At 47.9% G+C, this 17,902-nt stretch overlaps 1 protein-coding gene across 6 annotated transcripts in view; it reads right to left on the bottom strand.

Moving 5' to 3' along the window:
- The window catches only part of HYDIN (HYDIN axonemal central pair apparatus protein), a gene marked incomplete at its 3' end in the record, with an annotated part of 119,477 nt that overhangs the window by 88,548 nt on the left and 13,027 nt on the right, over positions 1–17,902 (bottom strand). For all 6 annotated transcript variants that reach the window (XM_084533471.1, XM_084533470.1, XM_084533472.1 and 3 more), the window contains 3 exons: positions 14,520–14,719; positions 7,700–7,824; positions 1,493–1,694 (listed from right to left, as the gene is read on the bottom strand). In XM_084533471.1, coding sequence (XP_084389597.1) covers positions 1,493–1,694; positions 7,700–7,824; positions 14,520–14,719 — 527 coding nt within the window. The remainder of the gene's footprint in view (positions 1–1,492; positions 1,695–7,699; positions 7,825–14,519; positions 14,720–17,902) is intronic.

Below are 17,902 nucleotides of genomic sequence, written 5' to 3'. Positions count from 1 at the left end.
CCCAAACGAATCCTTCTCCAAGGAGCTCAAAGCAGCCCTACCTGCACCACTGCTGCACTCACAATTTGCAGGTTCAGCTCAGGTGTTTCCTGGGCAGAGCTCAACAATTCTGTGCAGATGCTGCTGTCCCTCAGGGACCCAAGCACGTGCCCCATGGATGAACACAACTGATACCCGGGCAGTTTTGTGAAGCCCCAGATGTTCCTCCTGGGATGGGCAGCCCCAGCAAGCAGGGCACATGACAGTGTGTGCATCAAGGGGGTGGCAGCAGGGCAGGGGCATTGGAGCCAGGGTCATCCCTGAGGCTTGCAAGCAAGGAAGACCAGAATGCCCTGGACAAAGCCTAGAACTCAAACTGGCATGAGATCAGATGTAACTGGGGGAAAAAATCAGGTGGATGGTAACTGTGAGGAAACAGTGGTTGCTTCTGGGGCAAAGGGGATGGCTCAGGGTCCAGGCAGAGACAGGTGGGAAGAGATGGTGAAGGGAGGGTTCAGGGAAGCACCAAGAGAAGGTCATGAGGTTTTCTTTTAACACATTGAGCTTGCACTCAAGTCACACGCTTTGTAATTAAAAATAGAGAACAGTGGAAAACTAGCTTTAGCCTTCAAGGCATTTCTGACCTAATTATGTTGAACTTTATTTGCTCAGAAGCCCTTAAAAAGTGCTCCAGTTTAAGGCAGCCTCCTGATCAGCAATGGGCTCAGAGCAACTCCAATATACCTACATCCATCCAAGCCTGAAAAGTTGCACAAGGATTCCCTAAGTCATCCAAGCTTGTAAGTGTAATTTTCCCAGGCTGCACGTGTTCCTTTGCTGCTGGAGATGGAAATGCCCCAGCTCCACCAAAGGGACTCCCTGAAGGACCTGTCCCAGCCCTTGTCACTTCAGCAATACCGTCACAGTCTGCCCCATCCCTCCACGCAGGGAGCTGGAGCCCCAAAGACTTGCCTTCCCTACAGACTCCCCTGCCCCTAAAGGATCTGGAGAGACCCAGCCCCTAAGGCAGCGAGGTGCCTCATTGTGCTGGAAACCTGGCAGTGCAGGGCAACTCAGCATCCTGCAGCAGGAACCCCTCTGCCTGCTTGTTACTGGCAGAGGAGCCTTCATCTTATCAAAAATGGGACAAAGGCACCACGGCAGGTATTGTAACAGGGATGTCACGTGCAGCTGTGCTGCTCCTACTGAACGCAGTCCTCATGGACCCCCATAGCCCTGGGATCCCCAGATCTCAGGGTTTTGTGCTCCCATGGAATGTCAGTTTGCAGTCTGAGGAAATCCAGTCATTGTGATCAAACTTTTCTCCCCAAAATATTATCCCCAGCTGGAGTATAGGCAGAACTCCTGAAGTGCTGGGCTCCATCACCACAAAGCCCAGCATCACACACCCCAACACCTCGGACGACTTACTCGTCCCAATCCATTTGGCATCACCAACACCCCTTTGAAGCCACATGCAAGTACCGTGCTGAAACGAACCCTTCAAACAAACCTCATCTTGTGCTGATCCTCCTCTTCCTGAGTAACGAAAGCCTTCCACTGGAAGTGGGCTATGATTTCACTCCGATTGTGGATGACGACCGACCTGCGGTTTGCCAGCGTGAGGTAAGTCTTCTCGATTGTCAAGGAGTTCCTGTCCAGCCTGATGTTGACGTCTACAGCTGCTCCATAAAGGCTTGTGTGAACATCTTCACCTGCAACAAGGCAAAGCAGAGCCCTGGCTCAGCTCATGTCATTTGCTGGAAGAAGCACAAGGAACAGAGCAGAACCCAGCTAACAGAAATAAGCCAGCTACAGCTTTTAGCTGGATTATCGGTTCCAAGGATCAGCACATTTACCACCTCCTGATAGCTGCCCTGAGCACAGCATGAGGATGTCTGGGGCACAACCTTAAGCACTCAGTTTCTGGCTGTCCTTGTAGAGGTTTACCCCTAAGCTGACAGCACTTAGAGCATTCAGGTAACAAGGCAAGTGACAGCTGGTGGCAGGGCCAGGAAGAATTCAGCCATCCTGCCTCCGTCCTGCTTTGAAGGAAGCTGCAGTGGTGGTGGTTTCAGACCAGAGCTAAGTATGTTGTGAGAAAGACAGCAACTTTCCCAATAACTAGACAATCTCTTTTCTATAGCGGGCAACTTAACATGTAAAAATGAAGTTCAGAAGAGTCAGACATGGGCATGCTTTATAAGCACTGCCCTTCTCCTCCTGTGAATACCTGGCATGCAGAGGAACCACGACCAAGAAGTGGGAGAAGCACACGGTGCCTGGAGAACATCCAGCTCAGGGAAACACCAGCTGATGCTCTACAACCACCAGACACCAGTGGCAGGAACCATCACAGAATGAACACCACGAAAACTACAACTGTCCCACTGCCTAAAGCTGCAGCCGCACATGTCTTGAAGTACCAGGCAGAGTTTTGGTGCTGAAATATTGGGTGTAGTTGTGATCTCAAGAAAAAAAAAAAAAAAAAAAAGAAAAAAAATAAAGGTTGAAGCATTTCAAACGGAGAAGGGCAGAAAGAATGATTAAAAGCATGGAGCTGCTTCTGTATGAGGAGAGGCAGAATAGGATTCCTCGACCTAGAAAACATACACAGGGGAGACAGTTAAGAGGTTTGTAAAAGCATGAATGGCCTGGAGAATGTCAATAAGGAGAAAAATCTCACCATTAGTCATAAGATAGGAACCCAAGGACCCAAAATAATTTTCTCAGAAGTTACATAAAACAAGTAGTACTTTTTCAGAGAACATTCCTTCCGTTAGAACATGCTGCCGTAGGATGCTGTAGAGGCTAACAGCTATAAACCCAGAGAGCAACCGGACAAATTCTTAGAAGACCAAACCATCAACAGCTACTAAAGAGAGATGAGAATAAAGCCTCCAGCCTAGCAAACCGCCAGCTCCAGAGCCCACGGGGGAATACAGCAATGTTCAATGTGTCCACGTACATTAAGCACATGGATCAGGGCATAAGAGGGGCCGCCTGCCTCCCATCCCAGGTGCCAAAGTGGATGCAATATTTCATTTAAGACTTGCCACTGTTTGATGTGTTAGTTAAAGAAAAGTCTTGGCTCTGACAGGGATGTAGCACTGGGTATTTTTGTCTTGATGGGGTGATGTTCACAGCATGCACTTGAGGATGCTCTGCTGCCATGAAGGCACGTTCACTGAACCTGGACTTCTCTGCCCTATCATTATGTACACAGCACCTTTATCACAGGCTCTCAGCTCTCTCCTCCTTGCACGTTTTTCATACACTTCCTACAGAGAGCAAGACACGGCTCTCACTTTGCGACCTCAGCAAAGCAGTGCCTGACATGGAAACACAGCTGGACTTCTCAGAGAGCCGTGCAGCAGATGCTGTGCACTCCGGAAATGCATGCCCAAACAGCAGAAACACCGCTGGTTTACTCCAGAAGCCATCTGCATGACCGCAGACTGGCATTTTTGCACATCTTAACTTTTTATAATCTCAATAAGAACTCAAGTATTGGGTCAAAAAAAAAAAGAGGGAAATACAGAAGAGCTAATGCATCTTTCAGAATTCTTCTAATACAACATGAGCAAGTACATGCTCAAGATCTTGCATGTAGTGCAAGATGGAAAAGTTTTCGGAAAAGCACAAATTATGCCAAAATAGGAAGACAAGTTTTGTTTAGCCTGAAAGTACAGCTCAATGAGCAGGTAAGAAAACCCTTTAACAAGATTTCAGAACAAACTCAGGGTTGTTATGAAGAATGCTTTCCTGCTATTCAACAGCTTGTACTTTCCCCTGATCACAGCTCTAAGCATTAGGAAGCTGGCAGGCAGGCTCCACAGAAATAACACAGCACCCTGCTGCATCTCCTCTTCAACAACAGGTATTCCTCCTCTATCCATTTTGCTCCCTTTCTGCTGAATTTGGATCACAAATCTTTTAGAAGAGGAGCCCAGTCAAAACTGGAATATTTAGGTAGCACAGAAAGCCAATTTAATTTCACTCAGAGTATGTCAGAAGATTGTCCTGTTCTCACCTCTCCTATAAACACAGCCGAGGAGATGCAGATCGAGCCCCTTTTTCATTAAAAAAAAAAAAAAAAAAAAGCAGATCTTTTCACTTCAGAGAGTGTAATACTTTCAGATCGATCTGGGATAAATAATTCTTCTCTCCCTGCTGCTGTCACACCCAGTTGCCTCCCACCCCGGTGCCTCCCTGTGTGGCCCATCGGCACGGCTGTCACCGCTTTGGCACAAAGTGGAAAAAGAGGCTTTCTGCCCCAAATGCAGGTAGCTGTGAGACAAAAATTGAGGCAAACAGATGGAAAACAATGACCAGCTGGCAGTGGTCTAAGTGACAGGCTGCAAGCTCCCAAGAAAGCAGAATGGGCTCCTTTTTCTGGGATGGAGCACCCAGAGCATTCCCCACCACCCTCCCTAGAACAACCTCTGGAAGCTGTGCTCATCTTGTTGCTCATCGCCCCTCACCTACCTCCCATGTAAGACCATCCATCCTGACTCACAAGGCCCTGGAGAGGTGCAAAAGTCCAGCTCTGTTTGCAAGAGGTAGGGCAAAGTTATCTAAATCAGTATAAAAAGGCATTATTGCAAGCAGTTCCAGAAAATCTGAATAAAGGCAGGAACCATTTGTTAGCTATTAGCTCTTTCAACACAAATGAGTGCTTTGGAGACCAATTAAACCCCCTCATCAGCCTCATTGATTCAGGCTATAAAAGCCTACAGCCAACCATTTGTGTGAAGTGTTAGTTACAGCTCCTCGGTCTGCTGCAGAGCTGCCGCTGTCCAGATGCAAAGTCAGGAATCAGAAGATGCCCCCGGCTCTCCCAAATCTACAGAGCTGCTGTAAATATACCTGGTGCGGGAGGTGAGGCCCCAGGGTGGGGAGATGAGGTCCCCACCAGTTTTCCACGCAGCAGGAGCCAGCAGACCATGGTCCCCACGTGCTTCGGTGCTGCGTTACCTTGGGCAGCACCTCCGAGTGCCTTGAGGGACTTCAGGAAGGTAAAACACAGCAAGGGCTCAACCTCGGCTAAACCCTATTGCTTATTCATGTCCGATCACTGGATTCAGGAAAAAAAAAAAAAAAAAAAAAAAGTAAAATGCTTTCTCTAAAGAGAGAATCGATATGGTTCTCATTTCATTTTCAAACAAGTTCCTGGAAGCCATCGATTGCAATGCCAGCCTTACAAGACAGACGACAAGACCCTGGGAAGGAAGGAGGTTCTTAAAGGAAAGAGATCAGAGCTATGTAGAGGAGGTTGCCTCCACCCGAGCACAGATGGAGATCACTGCAGGGAGTGCTGTTTGCAGATGCTGTATCATTGCAGGTAGCTGTGATGCTCGGGGTGCCAGCAGACCCATCCTCTGTTCACTTGTTTAGCCTCAAAGAGCAGTAAAAAGAAACCAGGCTGGGATTTAATCAGTTTCCCGCATGGGGAAAGCAATCACAAGCATGCTGCCAAGCCCTTGCATGGGTGGCCTGGTTTACTACAGCAAGCAGATCCAGCCAACGTGGGTAAAACTGATGCTGGAGACAGGGACTCAACATCCCCAAAAGTTGGCATTCCTGGCTGGCCACCCCATGCCAACCCCAAAGGGCTCCAACACATCACAGCCAACTTCCTACTGCTCCGTGGTGACCAGAGAGCTCCACAACAGCTCCCTAATCAGTTGTTATTAAATATGCTTTAATTTTCCCCTGTGATCTCATGCCTCGTTTTCCCCATTTGAGACTAAATGCCCATGCTTTCTCCAGCTGGCAGTTACCTCTTGCTGCTCCACGGTCTTCTGAAGCACAGAAAACCTCTCTGTGGTTACACCAGGGAGGGCTGTAGGGCATGGCATCCCAGGAAAACGTGTTATATATATTTCTTAACCAGGCTGCCCTTCCCCGACCCAGGATGGGAGAAGCTCAGCTCCACATCGTGTCTCAGCACACGAGCTGAGATTTGCTCCAGGAGAGCTCCTGCTCAGGGACTGCCAGCCCAGAGCGTAGTGGTGTGCGGGAAGCCAAGGGGAATCAGGGCGTTCATCTGCCAGACGCCCAGATGGCTCCTCGGTGGGCTTTTAGCACTAGGCTGGAGGCTTGCAGCAGGACCAACAGCACTGAGGACTGTTCCTCAGTACATCTCGGTTGGGAGAGCTGCTTTCAGGAGCTCTGTGCCACGAGGAGACAGGACAGTAACAGAGCAGACACTCTTGCTTCAGGGCTGGCTTTGCCTGGATATGCAGTCTCCTAAAATTCACTGCCTCTGATCTCTCCCCTCAAAGCAGGCAAGATCCTGCCCCTAGGCTTTTGCTGCTGCATCACTCTCACAGAGCCACCGACGGAAAATGATCTGCATAATTACTTTTATCACTGACAGCAATAAAAGCATCTCAGTATATCGTGCCTGTCAGCCATGCACAAGCTCAGTGGGCCTTTGCTAATTACTGAGGCTTCCCGTGCTGACAAAAGGATCCCAAGGGATGCGGCAGCTGATGGGAGAAAAGGGTACGAGACATTTCAGAGCTGCACGAGTCTTCTCCTGGACTAGAAGCGTGTGGTAGCACCTTGCCACGAGGTCCCATGGGCACTGCAGACAGCCACGTGCAAGCCCAAGATCTGGCCTTACAGCTTGATAATCACCCCCCTATCATACTGCAAAGCTTCTTGGGAGCAGTCACCTGGGAAGAGCCAAGCCACCAACCAGGCTTTTAGTGGCACCACATGCAGGACCCTTTTGAGCCAGCAGGTGTGCTTCCAGGCTGCTTTCAAAAACCCTGCCTGACACCACCTGATGTTAAGGTGATGAATATAGACGTTCTGCACCCCAGAAAACCCCAAGCCACCTTCATTTCAGTGTTTTTCACATCCAGACACACACATGGGGGACATGGAGGAGTTTGGACACGTAGAGCACCGAAGGCCAGGTTTTCCTTGCAAATACATTTTCTTCACGCACCTGTAAACTCTGTAACCCAACTTTGTAACCCCAGCAAAAGAAATAGAACCACACTGCGTGCACCCAGCCCTGTAAATCACAAGGACTCTATGACCCATGAAGAACCACTGCCACCTGCGAGCTAGCGGGTCAATACAGCCACAGCCATGCAAACAAAATGCCTCCCACCGTCCTAAAGTGCTACTTAGCTCTTAGCACTTTTGTTTCATAACAAACAGTCTGGCGGTGGCTCTGCAGCAGCAGCACAGCCGCTTTTTGTATGCGAGTCGCGGGGAGCCTGACTCGGTGCCGGACAAGGCTGGGGCACGTCGCCTGGGGCTCCGCACCGCACCTGCGATGAGCTGCTTTTAAGAATGATTGATTAAATGGTTGGGTTTCACTTCAGCAATTAAACTCCACAGCCTTTTTACTTATTTGTATGCTGCCAAGCTAAAGAGATAATCCCTTAATTATTCCCTTGCTCTGCTCCTCAGTCACTGGTTTGCTTAAAAGTAACCAGAATGTTGTACTGAGAGTCAGGAGTGAAATCCTGGCTTCATCCCCCAGGAAGCTGCATGGGGCTCCAGGAGGCCACAACAAGGAGCCAGGTGGATGTCCACGTCCTGTCCACATGGGATCTTTTTGTGCTTCTCTGCCTGGGAGGGAAGGGAGCTGGTTGGGACAAGGAGGAGCGACAGCTGGTGACTGGGAGGCAAACTTAACACCACTTGGTTTGGGGAGGGCTGCGTCCTGAAGGAACACGCACGGCCTCGCACTCACCTGTGTCGTAGTGAACCTGCAGGGAGCTGGAATGGTCCCCGGTCTTCAGCGGGTGGAACTCCACCGTGACTTGCATGGTGTCACCAATCCCAAGAGTCCCAATGGAGGGATCAACAGAGAAGGGGCTGCAAGGCAAAGACGGACATCAGGGATATCATAGGGGATTTGGGGACCACAATCCCTTTGGGGCCTAGAACTAGCTCACCTCCTTCCCTCTGCAAGCCAATACCAAGTGACACAGCAGCAGAGTGAGAACAGAACACGCAGGATCGGAAATATAGCTACCACCACTTCTGAAGAGATCCAGCCCTCAGAAGATCACACAGAGCAAAGCGACCTCTTCTCCCCATATTCTGCATCCTGCTTTGCCTCTCCGCAGCGAGTCCCAAGAGTCAGACTGCTAGCAAGGCAATCAGAGGATTGTTTTTGAACAGCAGAGACTAAAACTGCTATTTGCATGCCAAGCTGACCCCAATTTCCTCCAGTCTTTCTTACCCTTCCACCTATAAACCTCACCTCAAGAGATGCAAATGTCAAGGCTGTGTCTGTTCCAAAGAGATTACAGCCTAGAAATCAGATACAGAGAAAAGTCTTCCTAGAAGACCAGAGAATAATTATGATTTAATTTGCAGAATTCAGAATTCTTTCTTTGAAAATAACCTGTTTTAACCTAAGAAAGGGCATGTTATACCAGCATCTCAATGAAAGCTGCTATAAGAAGAAGAAAAGGAACAATCAGAGAAACCTGAGTACAAATGCAGACTGGTGATACCACAGCAAAGAAAATAGAGAAACAAAAGGAGCATCCCATTTCCATTTAGCTAGGATTCAGTCCCTAAACGAAGCACACCGATGTGGGGTCAACAGGAGGGGTTCATTGTATGCACAAGCCACACAGCCTGGGCTGTAATCCAAGTTTGGGAATTATGCTTGCTTGGCCCACCAGAAAAAATTCTGTGCAAGGTGCTGGAAACACCTATTAAAAATGTGTCAGCGTACTTTGGTTTTACCGTGAACAATTCTGATTTGACACCAAGTAAACAGTTCTTAGCTGACAGACGTGAAAATCTGCCTTAATGCTCGGGGATAGCTCTCCGGAAAAGTCAGATGGAAGGTGGCAGCCTGCACAGCCCCACTCAGAAGACCCAAGTTATTGTTCAGTACTGTGCTGGTGGACAAATTGCCACCTCCAAAACTTGTTCTGAAGAGTGTTTTTTTTTACCGTGATTAGAGAATGCAATGCACCCACAAAAATAACGAGAACAACCGGACCTGTGCGCAAGCTGAACTTTGTTCAGATGAGTAGTGACAGCTGATAAAACTGCTGGCATTTCCGCTCAGTAATGAGAGAGAGCTGCAATTAGCAGACTGACCTGTTCCCATTACTCTTAGTGAGAGCACTGCTGCTGGTGCTTGGATGTGGGACGTGGCAGGAGCACAGGGATGCTGCATGGTCCCACATTGTGGCTGGGGACACCCATGTTGTCCCAGAGCCTCATGGCTCCAGGCCCAGCTTTGCTCGCCCTCTGTCCCCAGGGCAGAGAGGTCCCCAGACACACAGGGCATCGTCCTAGCTTCACATTGTCACAAGAGGAGGAGGATCCAGCCATGTTCAGGACCATGTTGTGCCCCACACAAGCACAACATGAGACAAATTGGCAAAAACAGCCCATCCTCAGGTGACTTTTCTGTGCTGCTTTAGAGGGAGCCTATACATCCCGTTCCAGATGGCGGCCACCTGGCAAGATGAACGCCCCTTCCCTGTTATCTGTCAGGAGAAACAGAGAATAGCCAAGAGCCATAATTCAGATCACTGAAAAACTGAGCATGAATCAGACACTGCACTTCCTACATCCCACCCCACACCATACCCACAGGACAACTGCTACTGCTGTGGCAGGAGCTCACCACCCCTCGCGTAGACCTGGTGCTCCAAGACCCCAAATGCGAGCCCCATGATTGAACTCAACTCCTCCAAACTTCTGGCAACACAACTACACTGTTCCCTGCAGCCTACAGATAAGAAAGGGTGAGGAGACATCGCTGATGTGTTGTAATAGCCAAATGAAAACCACTGCCAAGAGATGGAGCTGGCAGGCTAAACCTTGGCCTTTTATCCATTAATTGAGATTTAATTGTAAGCTGCTCTTTAAGATAATTCTGGCCCTCTTAGATCTGCCCTTTTAATGAATCACTACTGCTCCCAAAGGACAGGAAATCTTTCAACAGATAAGCTTTGGGGTTTGTTTTTTAACAGCTTCTTTTCTCCTGACATACTTTTCAACTGTGTCTGTGTGGATGTTTGTTTTGGTGCACATCAAAGCTTCACGGGTCCAGATCTATAATAAGCCCGTGGTGCCTTGCAGTGACAGGCAGATCCCCAGCCTGTATGCAGGTACTTGCCATGCCAATCTGCAGGAGGCCTTTCCGCTGGTACCTGCTGAGATCTCATCTATTACTGCCCCTGGGAAAGGGGTTGATGCTAGACTTGAAACAATTTCATAATGAAACATTTTGGCATTTACAACTTGCCTTCACCAGGCATCAGCTCCCCTTCCTTACAGGGCTGACAAACGTCGTGTTCCATAAGGACACCAAATACTCCTGACAACTTAGAAACAAGTGGCAGAGCAAAGCCATGACTCAGGCTTTCAAACCTTTCTCCTACAGCCATTTGATAAACACGGTGTGCAAGGAGGCTCCTTCACCAGGTCCCATGGTACGTTCATCTCCATGACCAAACAAACTTTCTCTTTGGTCTACTAGGGCCTTAATCTACATTTTAAAAACATTTGATTTGGGGGAAAAAAAATGGTCAATTTTCAGCCTTCTGGCTGATTTCATTAAAAGCTGCCTCCTACCCCAAAGACAACATAATCTACTGATGATTGAATTGCCTCATCTATCATTAAATCTCAGCCTATATTAATTTTAGTAATGGCATAGCAGCCACAGTAAAGCTTGTAACTGTTCCAGTAAAGTGAGCCTGTTGGACCATCCAAGCCTCCACACCTGTGCTGAAAAGCCCTGCCTGGAGTCAGCATCTCACCCTGCCAGCTTCCAAGTCTTTGTGGGGGCATTCCCAAATGGAGGTGCCTATCTCAGGCCAACCCTATCCAGCCCTGAAGCATGGCATAGCACGATGCTTGCCATTGTCAACGATGGGGTTAAAGAAAGAAGGCAGTGCTGCACTGAAATGTGCTTCCAGACACCATTTTCAACTCGAGTGTACTGGAATGACATTTATCTTCCTGAATATCAGAGAAGAAACTCATTATCCTGCCTTAACAATGAAAAGGAGAGGAAGAGGCTTTCTATATTTATGCTATTATTATTTTTTATTATCAAGTTTTGCAGAAAGAGTTGGGTATGGTCACGCAGAGGGAACACAGACAAGATAATGCCAGACTGCATAATGGGGAATGTTTTGTTCACCAGTGGTCAAAACATGGTAATATTTTCTGGTAGATGCCATGGCAAGGGAAAGCTCTGATAAGGGAACAGCTGAAGGATGCTGAGTGAGCTCCATTAATTCACTTAGGAGCTCTTCCCTGGAGTGAAGTGTGCCACAGAAACTATAGGTGTCCTCAGGCCCTATTCAGAGGGTCCCCGCCAACTGACCACATGCAAGAGCTGAGCTCTGACTGAAAGGAGAGGCTGGCATTTGCAATCACATGTGCAATTTTCCCAGGACTAAAAGATGCATTGAAGTGGAAAGCAGACAGCATATGTTTAGTGCTGCAGAGAAGGGAATGCAGAGGAAGGAGGCAAAGAAAGGTGATGAGCAATACAACAGCTACAAAATGGTGGCATCCACTGCAGGCTCATGAACAGGTGAGAGCCTGCATTTCTTTAGATCAAAAAAAAAAAAAAAAAAAAGGAAGTTGGAGCAACAAAAAGAGAACTTTCATTTGTGTGAATGGAGAATAAGGACAGAAGAAGCAGAAGGAATCCATAAGACAGAGCTCAGATGATGGCTCAAAAAGCGTAGACAGGTCTCTAGTTCCCTTCTACTCCACCAGTTCCTCTCCCTACCATATGCATGTGTCATATCAATACACAGATGCTGTATGACATTCAGATAGACTGCAACAAAAGGGCATCTTTATTTCGAAAAAAAAAAAATACATTTAACTTAAACTGCTTAAATAATCTACTAAATAAGAACAGAATAAAATTATCCAAATTTAAACCCATAAAGCTGCCACTCCTTCCCCAAAGTACCTATGCCATAACTCTTGATTACCGCATCTCATATTTACACTAAGCTCTCTAGGACAGGGAACATAAGTCATTCATTTCCAAAGCTCCCGGCACAATTTAAAACGTACTGTGACCATAATTAATCATCGAGTCGTTATGGAAGTCATTCACAGGAGGTAGTGACTTATTAAGCTAAATCTTCACTACCTCTGTTAATAATGATGCAAGCCTTTGTTCCACCCTCTCTAACAGGGAAATTAATCCCCTAACATTAGCAGGAAATCGGCCTCTTTTGTTAGAGCCGGTGTAAATATATTCGTTCAGAGACAATTGCTGGCTAATGATTTATTAGCCCGCAGAGCAGCACATCGGCCTGGCTCAGATCCCCTCGTCACATCAGGGGGAGGCCAGTTCTTTCCTGCTGGGGTTGCTGGAAGCAAGAGCCTCACCTCAGAGCTCCGCATACGTCTGTGCCTGCAGCAGGGCGAGCAAGGAGCCAGCCACGGGGCCCTGCTATCAGAAGCAGCAACGAGGCTCACTCACAAACGGGGAAATTCACGGGCATGGTCAAGGGCCCTGAAGGATATAAGACAGAACAACCCCAGGCAGCAGCACAGGCTGGGTGCTGATGGATAGAAAATGTTTCTACAGAAGAGGACCTCAGGGTGATGCTTGCTGACAAGAGGAGCACAGGCAGGTGGCCAAACACATGTAGGACATCATGGACAAGAGGGCACCGGCAGCTCCAGGGAAGGGATCACTGCCTCTGCTCAGTAAGCCAACGTGGTAGGGCTGGGGCACAGGGAGATGTTGGGAGAAGTGGGTTTGCTCAGCCTTTGGAAGGAAAGATGAATGCAGATCTCACTGCTGCTTACAGCTACATAAAGCAAGGGCACAGGAGAGATCTTGGAGATGTGCAGGGTCAAGGCAATGGGAAGTGGACACACGGTGCAGTAATGGAAAATCTCAGCAGGTATTAGGGAAAAAAAGCCTCACCATGAGGGTGGTCGAACACTGGAAGCCAGCAAAGCAATGGAATGTCCAATGTTGAAGACATTGAAAACTCAACAAAAAGTGGCCTGAGTAGGAAGCTGTGTCACTTGCAAACCTGATCAAACTCTGATGCTGGTCTGGTTCTGAGCAGGGCATTTGCTCCAGTGATCTCCAGAGGTCCCTTCTAGCCTAAATTGTTCTATGATTCTACCTGATAATTCTAAATCATCCCATTTCCATCTCACATTTTCCCCAAATTTCTCCCATTTCCTATACATGTGCGTGTGAACGCACATAGACAGATGGTAGACAGGCATTAGAGGAACTCAACCTTTCAAAAAGATCCCACTGAAGAATTCTTTATGACATTTCAGTGAACAAAAGCAAAAAGAGATAAAGCAGAAACACAGAAACTTCTGAGTAGCTCAGAAGAAATCTGAATGAAAGTGGGTGCCACTCTTAATTAGAATGAAATGGTGCTCATAGTCAAGGATTTAAATCATCTGTTTGAAATTTCAAACTGGTTTTCTGAAGTTGGTAATGAAACGGAAGAGATGACAGACGCCCTCAACAGACAAGGGAAATCATATCGGCTTTTGATCTTCATATGCACAGAATCCAGTTACCCAGAGCTCTGCTTTTTGTGTAGTTGGAGAAAACTTTTCTAATGCTTCCCATTTCCTTATTGCAAATCAGGACTGTGGTATTTGATCACCCAACTTAAACTTTTAATATCCATAGCATTCAACATATGTTATATCACTTGCTAGACAAGTTGGTAAGTATATTGGAAAAGATGCTAAGCACCCTGTCAGATTTTCCCCTGCTACAAGGTTTCAGCAGAGGCAGCAGCATACATGTGGGATTTGTATAGGATATACCCCTTTCCCTTCAAAAGACACCATGCTCCTCCCTGCTCCACTTCCTGGCCCCACAGGCTGATTCCTAGGAAGGAACCAGGGAGGAATGGCATCCCAGCACCCTGCTTGTGAAACCTCACCAGCCTTTGGTGGGCCCCCATCCCTGCACTAGCTACTTGCTGCATTTTTGCCCCCACTAGCATTCTGGTTTGGAGCTGTAGAGCAGTTTTGAAGTTAGGGTCTGCTCATCTCCACTGAAGAGCTCGTTCCACTTAATATTTGGTCCCAGGGACCAGACCAAACCTACAGTGAAATAGAGGTCCCCAGCCACAGTGTTATTTTCAGGGCTTCGCTACCAATTGCTTTGACCTCCTGAGCTCTGATAGTACACAATAAATTCTTTATGGGTTCTTTTACCTGCTCATATCTGACCATTTCTAAACCCTGATCTAGGTCTACCTGACCTGAGCTTCTATAGCTGTCTGCTGTGCAGGATCTGGCCCAACCCAAGGGCATCAAGTTGCCCTCATTCACATGTCCCTTGCAGAACCTTGGTGAGATGCCGTGCTGGATACACACCACTGCATTATACAACCCTGCTAGCTGCAGTTATCCAAGACTGCACCATCCCTAAAGCACTAAGTGACTGCAAAACCCACATCCTGCCCATTTCCAGCTGCTACAACACAGCTGCACAGATGCTCTGGCTCTCGATGCCATCACACAGCAGCTCTGTGGACAATCGGGATGCCAAGCTCCTTTACCTCTGGGTGCTGATGCAGTAGCGGGCCTCCCGGTTCCCGATGTTGCGAACCAGCAGAGTTCTCTGGGTGCTGTGCTTGACTGGGCAGACTGAGAAGTTGAGCTGGTCGGGGAAGTCCAGGATAGCTCGGGCACCGATGGCTCGGATAGGCACAATGAACTTCTCCCTCTCTGTGATGCAGGTGAGCTCATGGAAGTAATCCTGCGGGGAAAGAAACAGGATCAGCAAAAGTGTGTTTATTACCACAGCAGAAGGAAAACAGCTGTTTTCTGTTACTTTGTTCAATAATGCAGTAGTAGTTTTTATTTAATGACCTTTCATTCCAGTGGGATGACCACTAAAGTCTTGTTAACTTGCAAAGAGGAAGCAGTCCCCTTGCTTCACCTGCTCTCACAGCAAGCTGGCAGAGCCACCTCTATGCCATCAGAGGACAAAAATTACCTGATGCTTTGATTCTGAAGTGCCAACATAGAAAGATTTCCCATAAGGGCTTAGAGCATGAAAAGATCCACACACACGATCCACAGCCACTCCTGGATGAAGCACTAAGCTGGACACCATATCTGCTGTGATAGCTGTTTGGTGCACAGGGGTGTTTATTCTCCCCCCCCCCCCCCCCCCCCCAAGTAGTGCCATAAATGACGAGGCTGGGGATACAGCCCCTTAAGGTCTGTCTGGTCCATCTTCCCACCCCAAAGCGGCTCAGCCCTATGCCCAAACTATTCCTGAGATCCCCAACAGGCTCTTTTATCACTAACAATTTCCTCCCACCCCCAGCACCCGTTCCAGCTCTAACCCAGCTTTACAAAGTTCTCCTTGTGTCTGATCTCCATTTCCCTCTGCGTCTAATCCTAGCCTCAGGGGATGCAGAAGATAGCTTTGCTTCCTCTGTGCTGAATATTCTGGCATGGTTGATGCCTTAATCATGTCTCCCTTGTAAATTCTCTGTAATAAGTGACTGGTGCCTTGCTGGCATGCCTACCTGGGGCACTGAACTCGTTTGAGATTATCTCCTTACTGCTTCAAGTATGCGGTGGCATAAAGTTTTAGCAGGAATTACACTTAGCATCGAGCTTCCTTAGCCAGAACCCATCCAGAGCCCTCTGTGCCTGGGCTTTCCCTGCCTCCTCCTCCCTGCCCTGGGCACCAGGACGCCGCCAGGCTGCAGACCTTGCTCCAGCAGCAAGGCACAGCGCACTCACCAACTGCTCAGCCAGGGTTCAGAGTTGCAGTAACAGATGCTGTCGCATCCAAGATGTAAAAAAAAGGAATCAAGAACGGTCTTTTTTTTTCTAGACACATCTCAAATTTTCACTGGAAACTGCAGAAGGGCTTTGGCTTCTCATCTTTAGAGGGTAAAATGCCAGGAAGGGTACTGCAGAACCCAATATCATGTTTCAGGAGGGAGTTTCATCAGCAGCAAGCCTTTCTGAATTAGCAGTTTCATACTCAGTCTTGAAGGCTAAGCCCTCTAAAATAAAGGAGAAGGGCAGCCCCTGCCAATTTGAAGCTCCTGTTACCTGCATACTTCTTGTTCTGGGCTGTTTGGATCCTCAGAAACCACACTAGCGAATAAAGCAAGTAATTTACTTTCTGTTGTTGTTATTTTGGCCACCCTGGTGTAACACAGGCATTGTAAATCCAATTGAAAGCTGCATGCCTTATTAAGCCTTGGCATGCCATATTTCCTTATCTCTCCCCTCCAGATGCCAGGTAGACAGAGGAGGACACAAGGAGCCCAGATCAGCAGTGGGATAAGGAGGCAAGAAACTTCAGCAAGCAGAGGTATTTGAGGGAAATAATGGGAACTCATTTTCAAGTCATTGTCACTGCTAAGGAGGGAGTGGATCAACAGGGATGTAAATGAAAGCCCAAGGAATTGATACCTGTCCCAGCTCAAACCCCTGCATGGGGCACAAGCACCAGGGCCACCTGCATGGTGATGCATGGGGTCTGCTGCAGAGAATGGGACAATGACAGCTGCAAACCCCTCCTACAACACCAGGACACCGGCCCTGCCACCCACTCAGCTACGGTCTAAGGGCATAGCTGAAACTGGCCTAAACCCTGCTGTGCTTCACAACTGCAACCCCTCAGCAGACTGCTTAAAGGCACTTTCCTAAACAAAACTGTCTGGAAGAGAGAGGGGCTGCATCACTGGCATGATTTAAAGGTTGTGCTGTGTTTACACCCAGCTTCAGGCTATAGATTTCCATGAAAATATGACCTCATCCTTCACACGACGCCTCTCTGTTGCAAGGAAAGTAGAAATCATTGCACAATGCTGCCTTTTCCCTAATTCACCTTCGAAAGGTAATAAGTCGCAAGCTCCAGCCTTCAAAGTGTGACTGGTGGCATTTGTATGAGTGCCCACTGAAATGAACGCAGCTGCTGGCATCGGGGATGTCATCCCAGGCTCACGTTAAGGTTGATAGCAGCGTGACAGTAATTAACTGCCCAAGAAGCCAGCAAACTCCGGTGTCAGCCACCTAACTTCAAAATACTTCAGTGAATTCTTTGCAGCAGACAGCTGCAAAGCAAAAAAAAAAAAAAAAAAAAAAAAAAGGGTCCTGTAGGGTAAGGTAATGTAGGAAGTCTACCAGGGGAAGCTCCCTGCTGAAACCACGATACCATAAAGGCTGGAAAATAAGGGCCATTAAGCGAGGAGAGGCTGGAGTCTGATGATAGCATCGCACAGGAACAAGTACCCTTCTGCTGCCTTCCTCAGCTACTGGTTCACAGGGTGCTTTGAAACCGGCCCTTTTGCCCCAGCTTCATTTGCCTCAGTCTTTTGTCCTCTCTCCTCCCCACAGGACTCATCCCAAAAATACGCTTGCAATAGGTGCTGCAGGCTGCAATGCTTCTCTAGCGGGGCTGGCCTGAATTTTAAAGGAGTTAATTTCAGTAACATAATAACTCATCGTCCTGTCATATTTCATATTAATCAATGAGCATTACATTCAGTCTCCGCTGAGCATCAGCGACGAATTTTGCAAATCTTACAGACTGAACTGGTATTGCCTGAAAACATTGCATTGCTAAAGTATAGAGAGCGAGGGGAAAAAAAAGTAGGCTGTGCTGTTTTTACATGCTTCTTGCCTCCTTCCTTCAAGATAATCTATGAACAAAACCAAAGGACAAGACAAGCATCCCTGCCTGCAGATGGTTTGCTCCACGAGGGTTTCCAGCCAGACAGGGGCTGCCAGGGCACCCCCACGGCACAACCAGAGCCATAACATGGAGCACGACAGGGTAAATCATTGGAAACGATGCCCAGCAGAAAAACGAGCATTTTGTCTGCAACACGGGTGCCAATGAAAACTGTGACATGCCAGCTGCATGTTGATTTTGACAACTCAACCATGCAACGTGCTCCCAACAAGC

The sequence above is a fragment of the Aythya ferina genome, assembly GCF_964211825.1.
Source record: "Aythya ferina genome assembly, chromosome: 12".
NCBI lineage: Eukaryota > Metazoa > Chordata > Aves > Anseriformes > Anatidae > Aythya > Aythya ferina.
The sequence above is the reverse complement of the archived record's forward strand: the minus strand, read 5'-3'. Positions and strand labels throughout refer to the sequence as shown.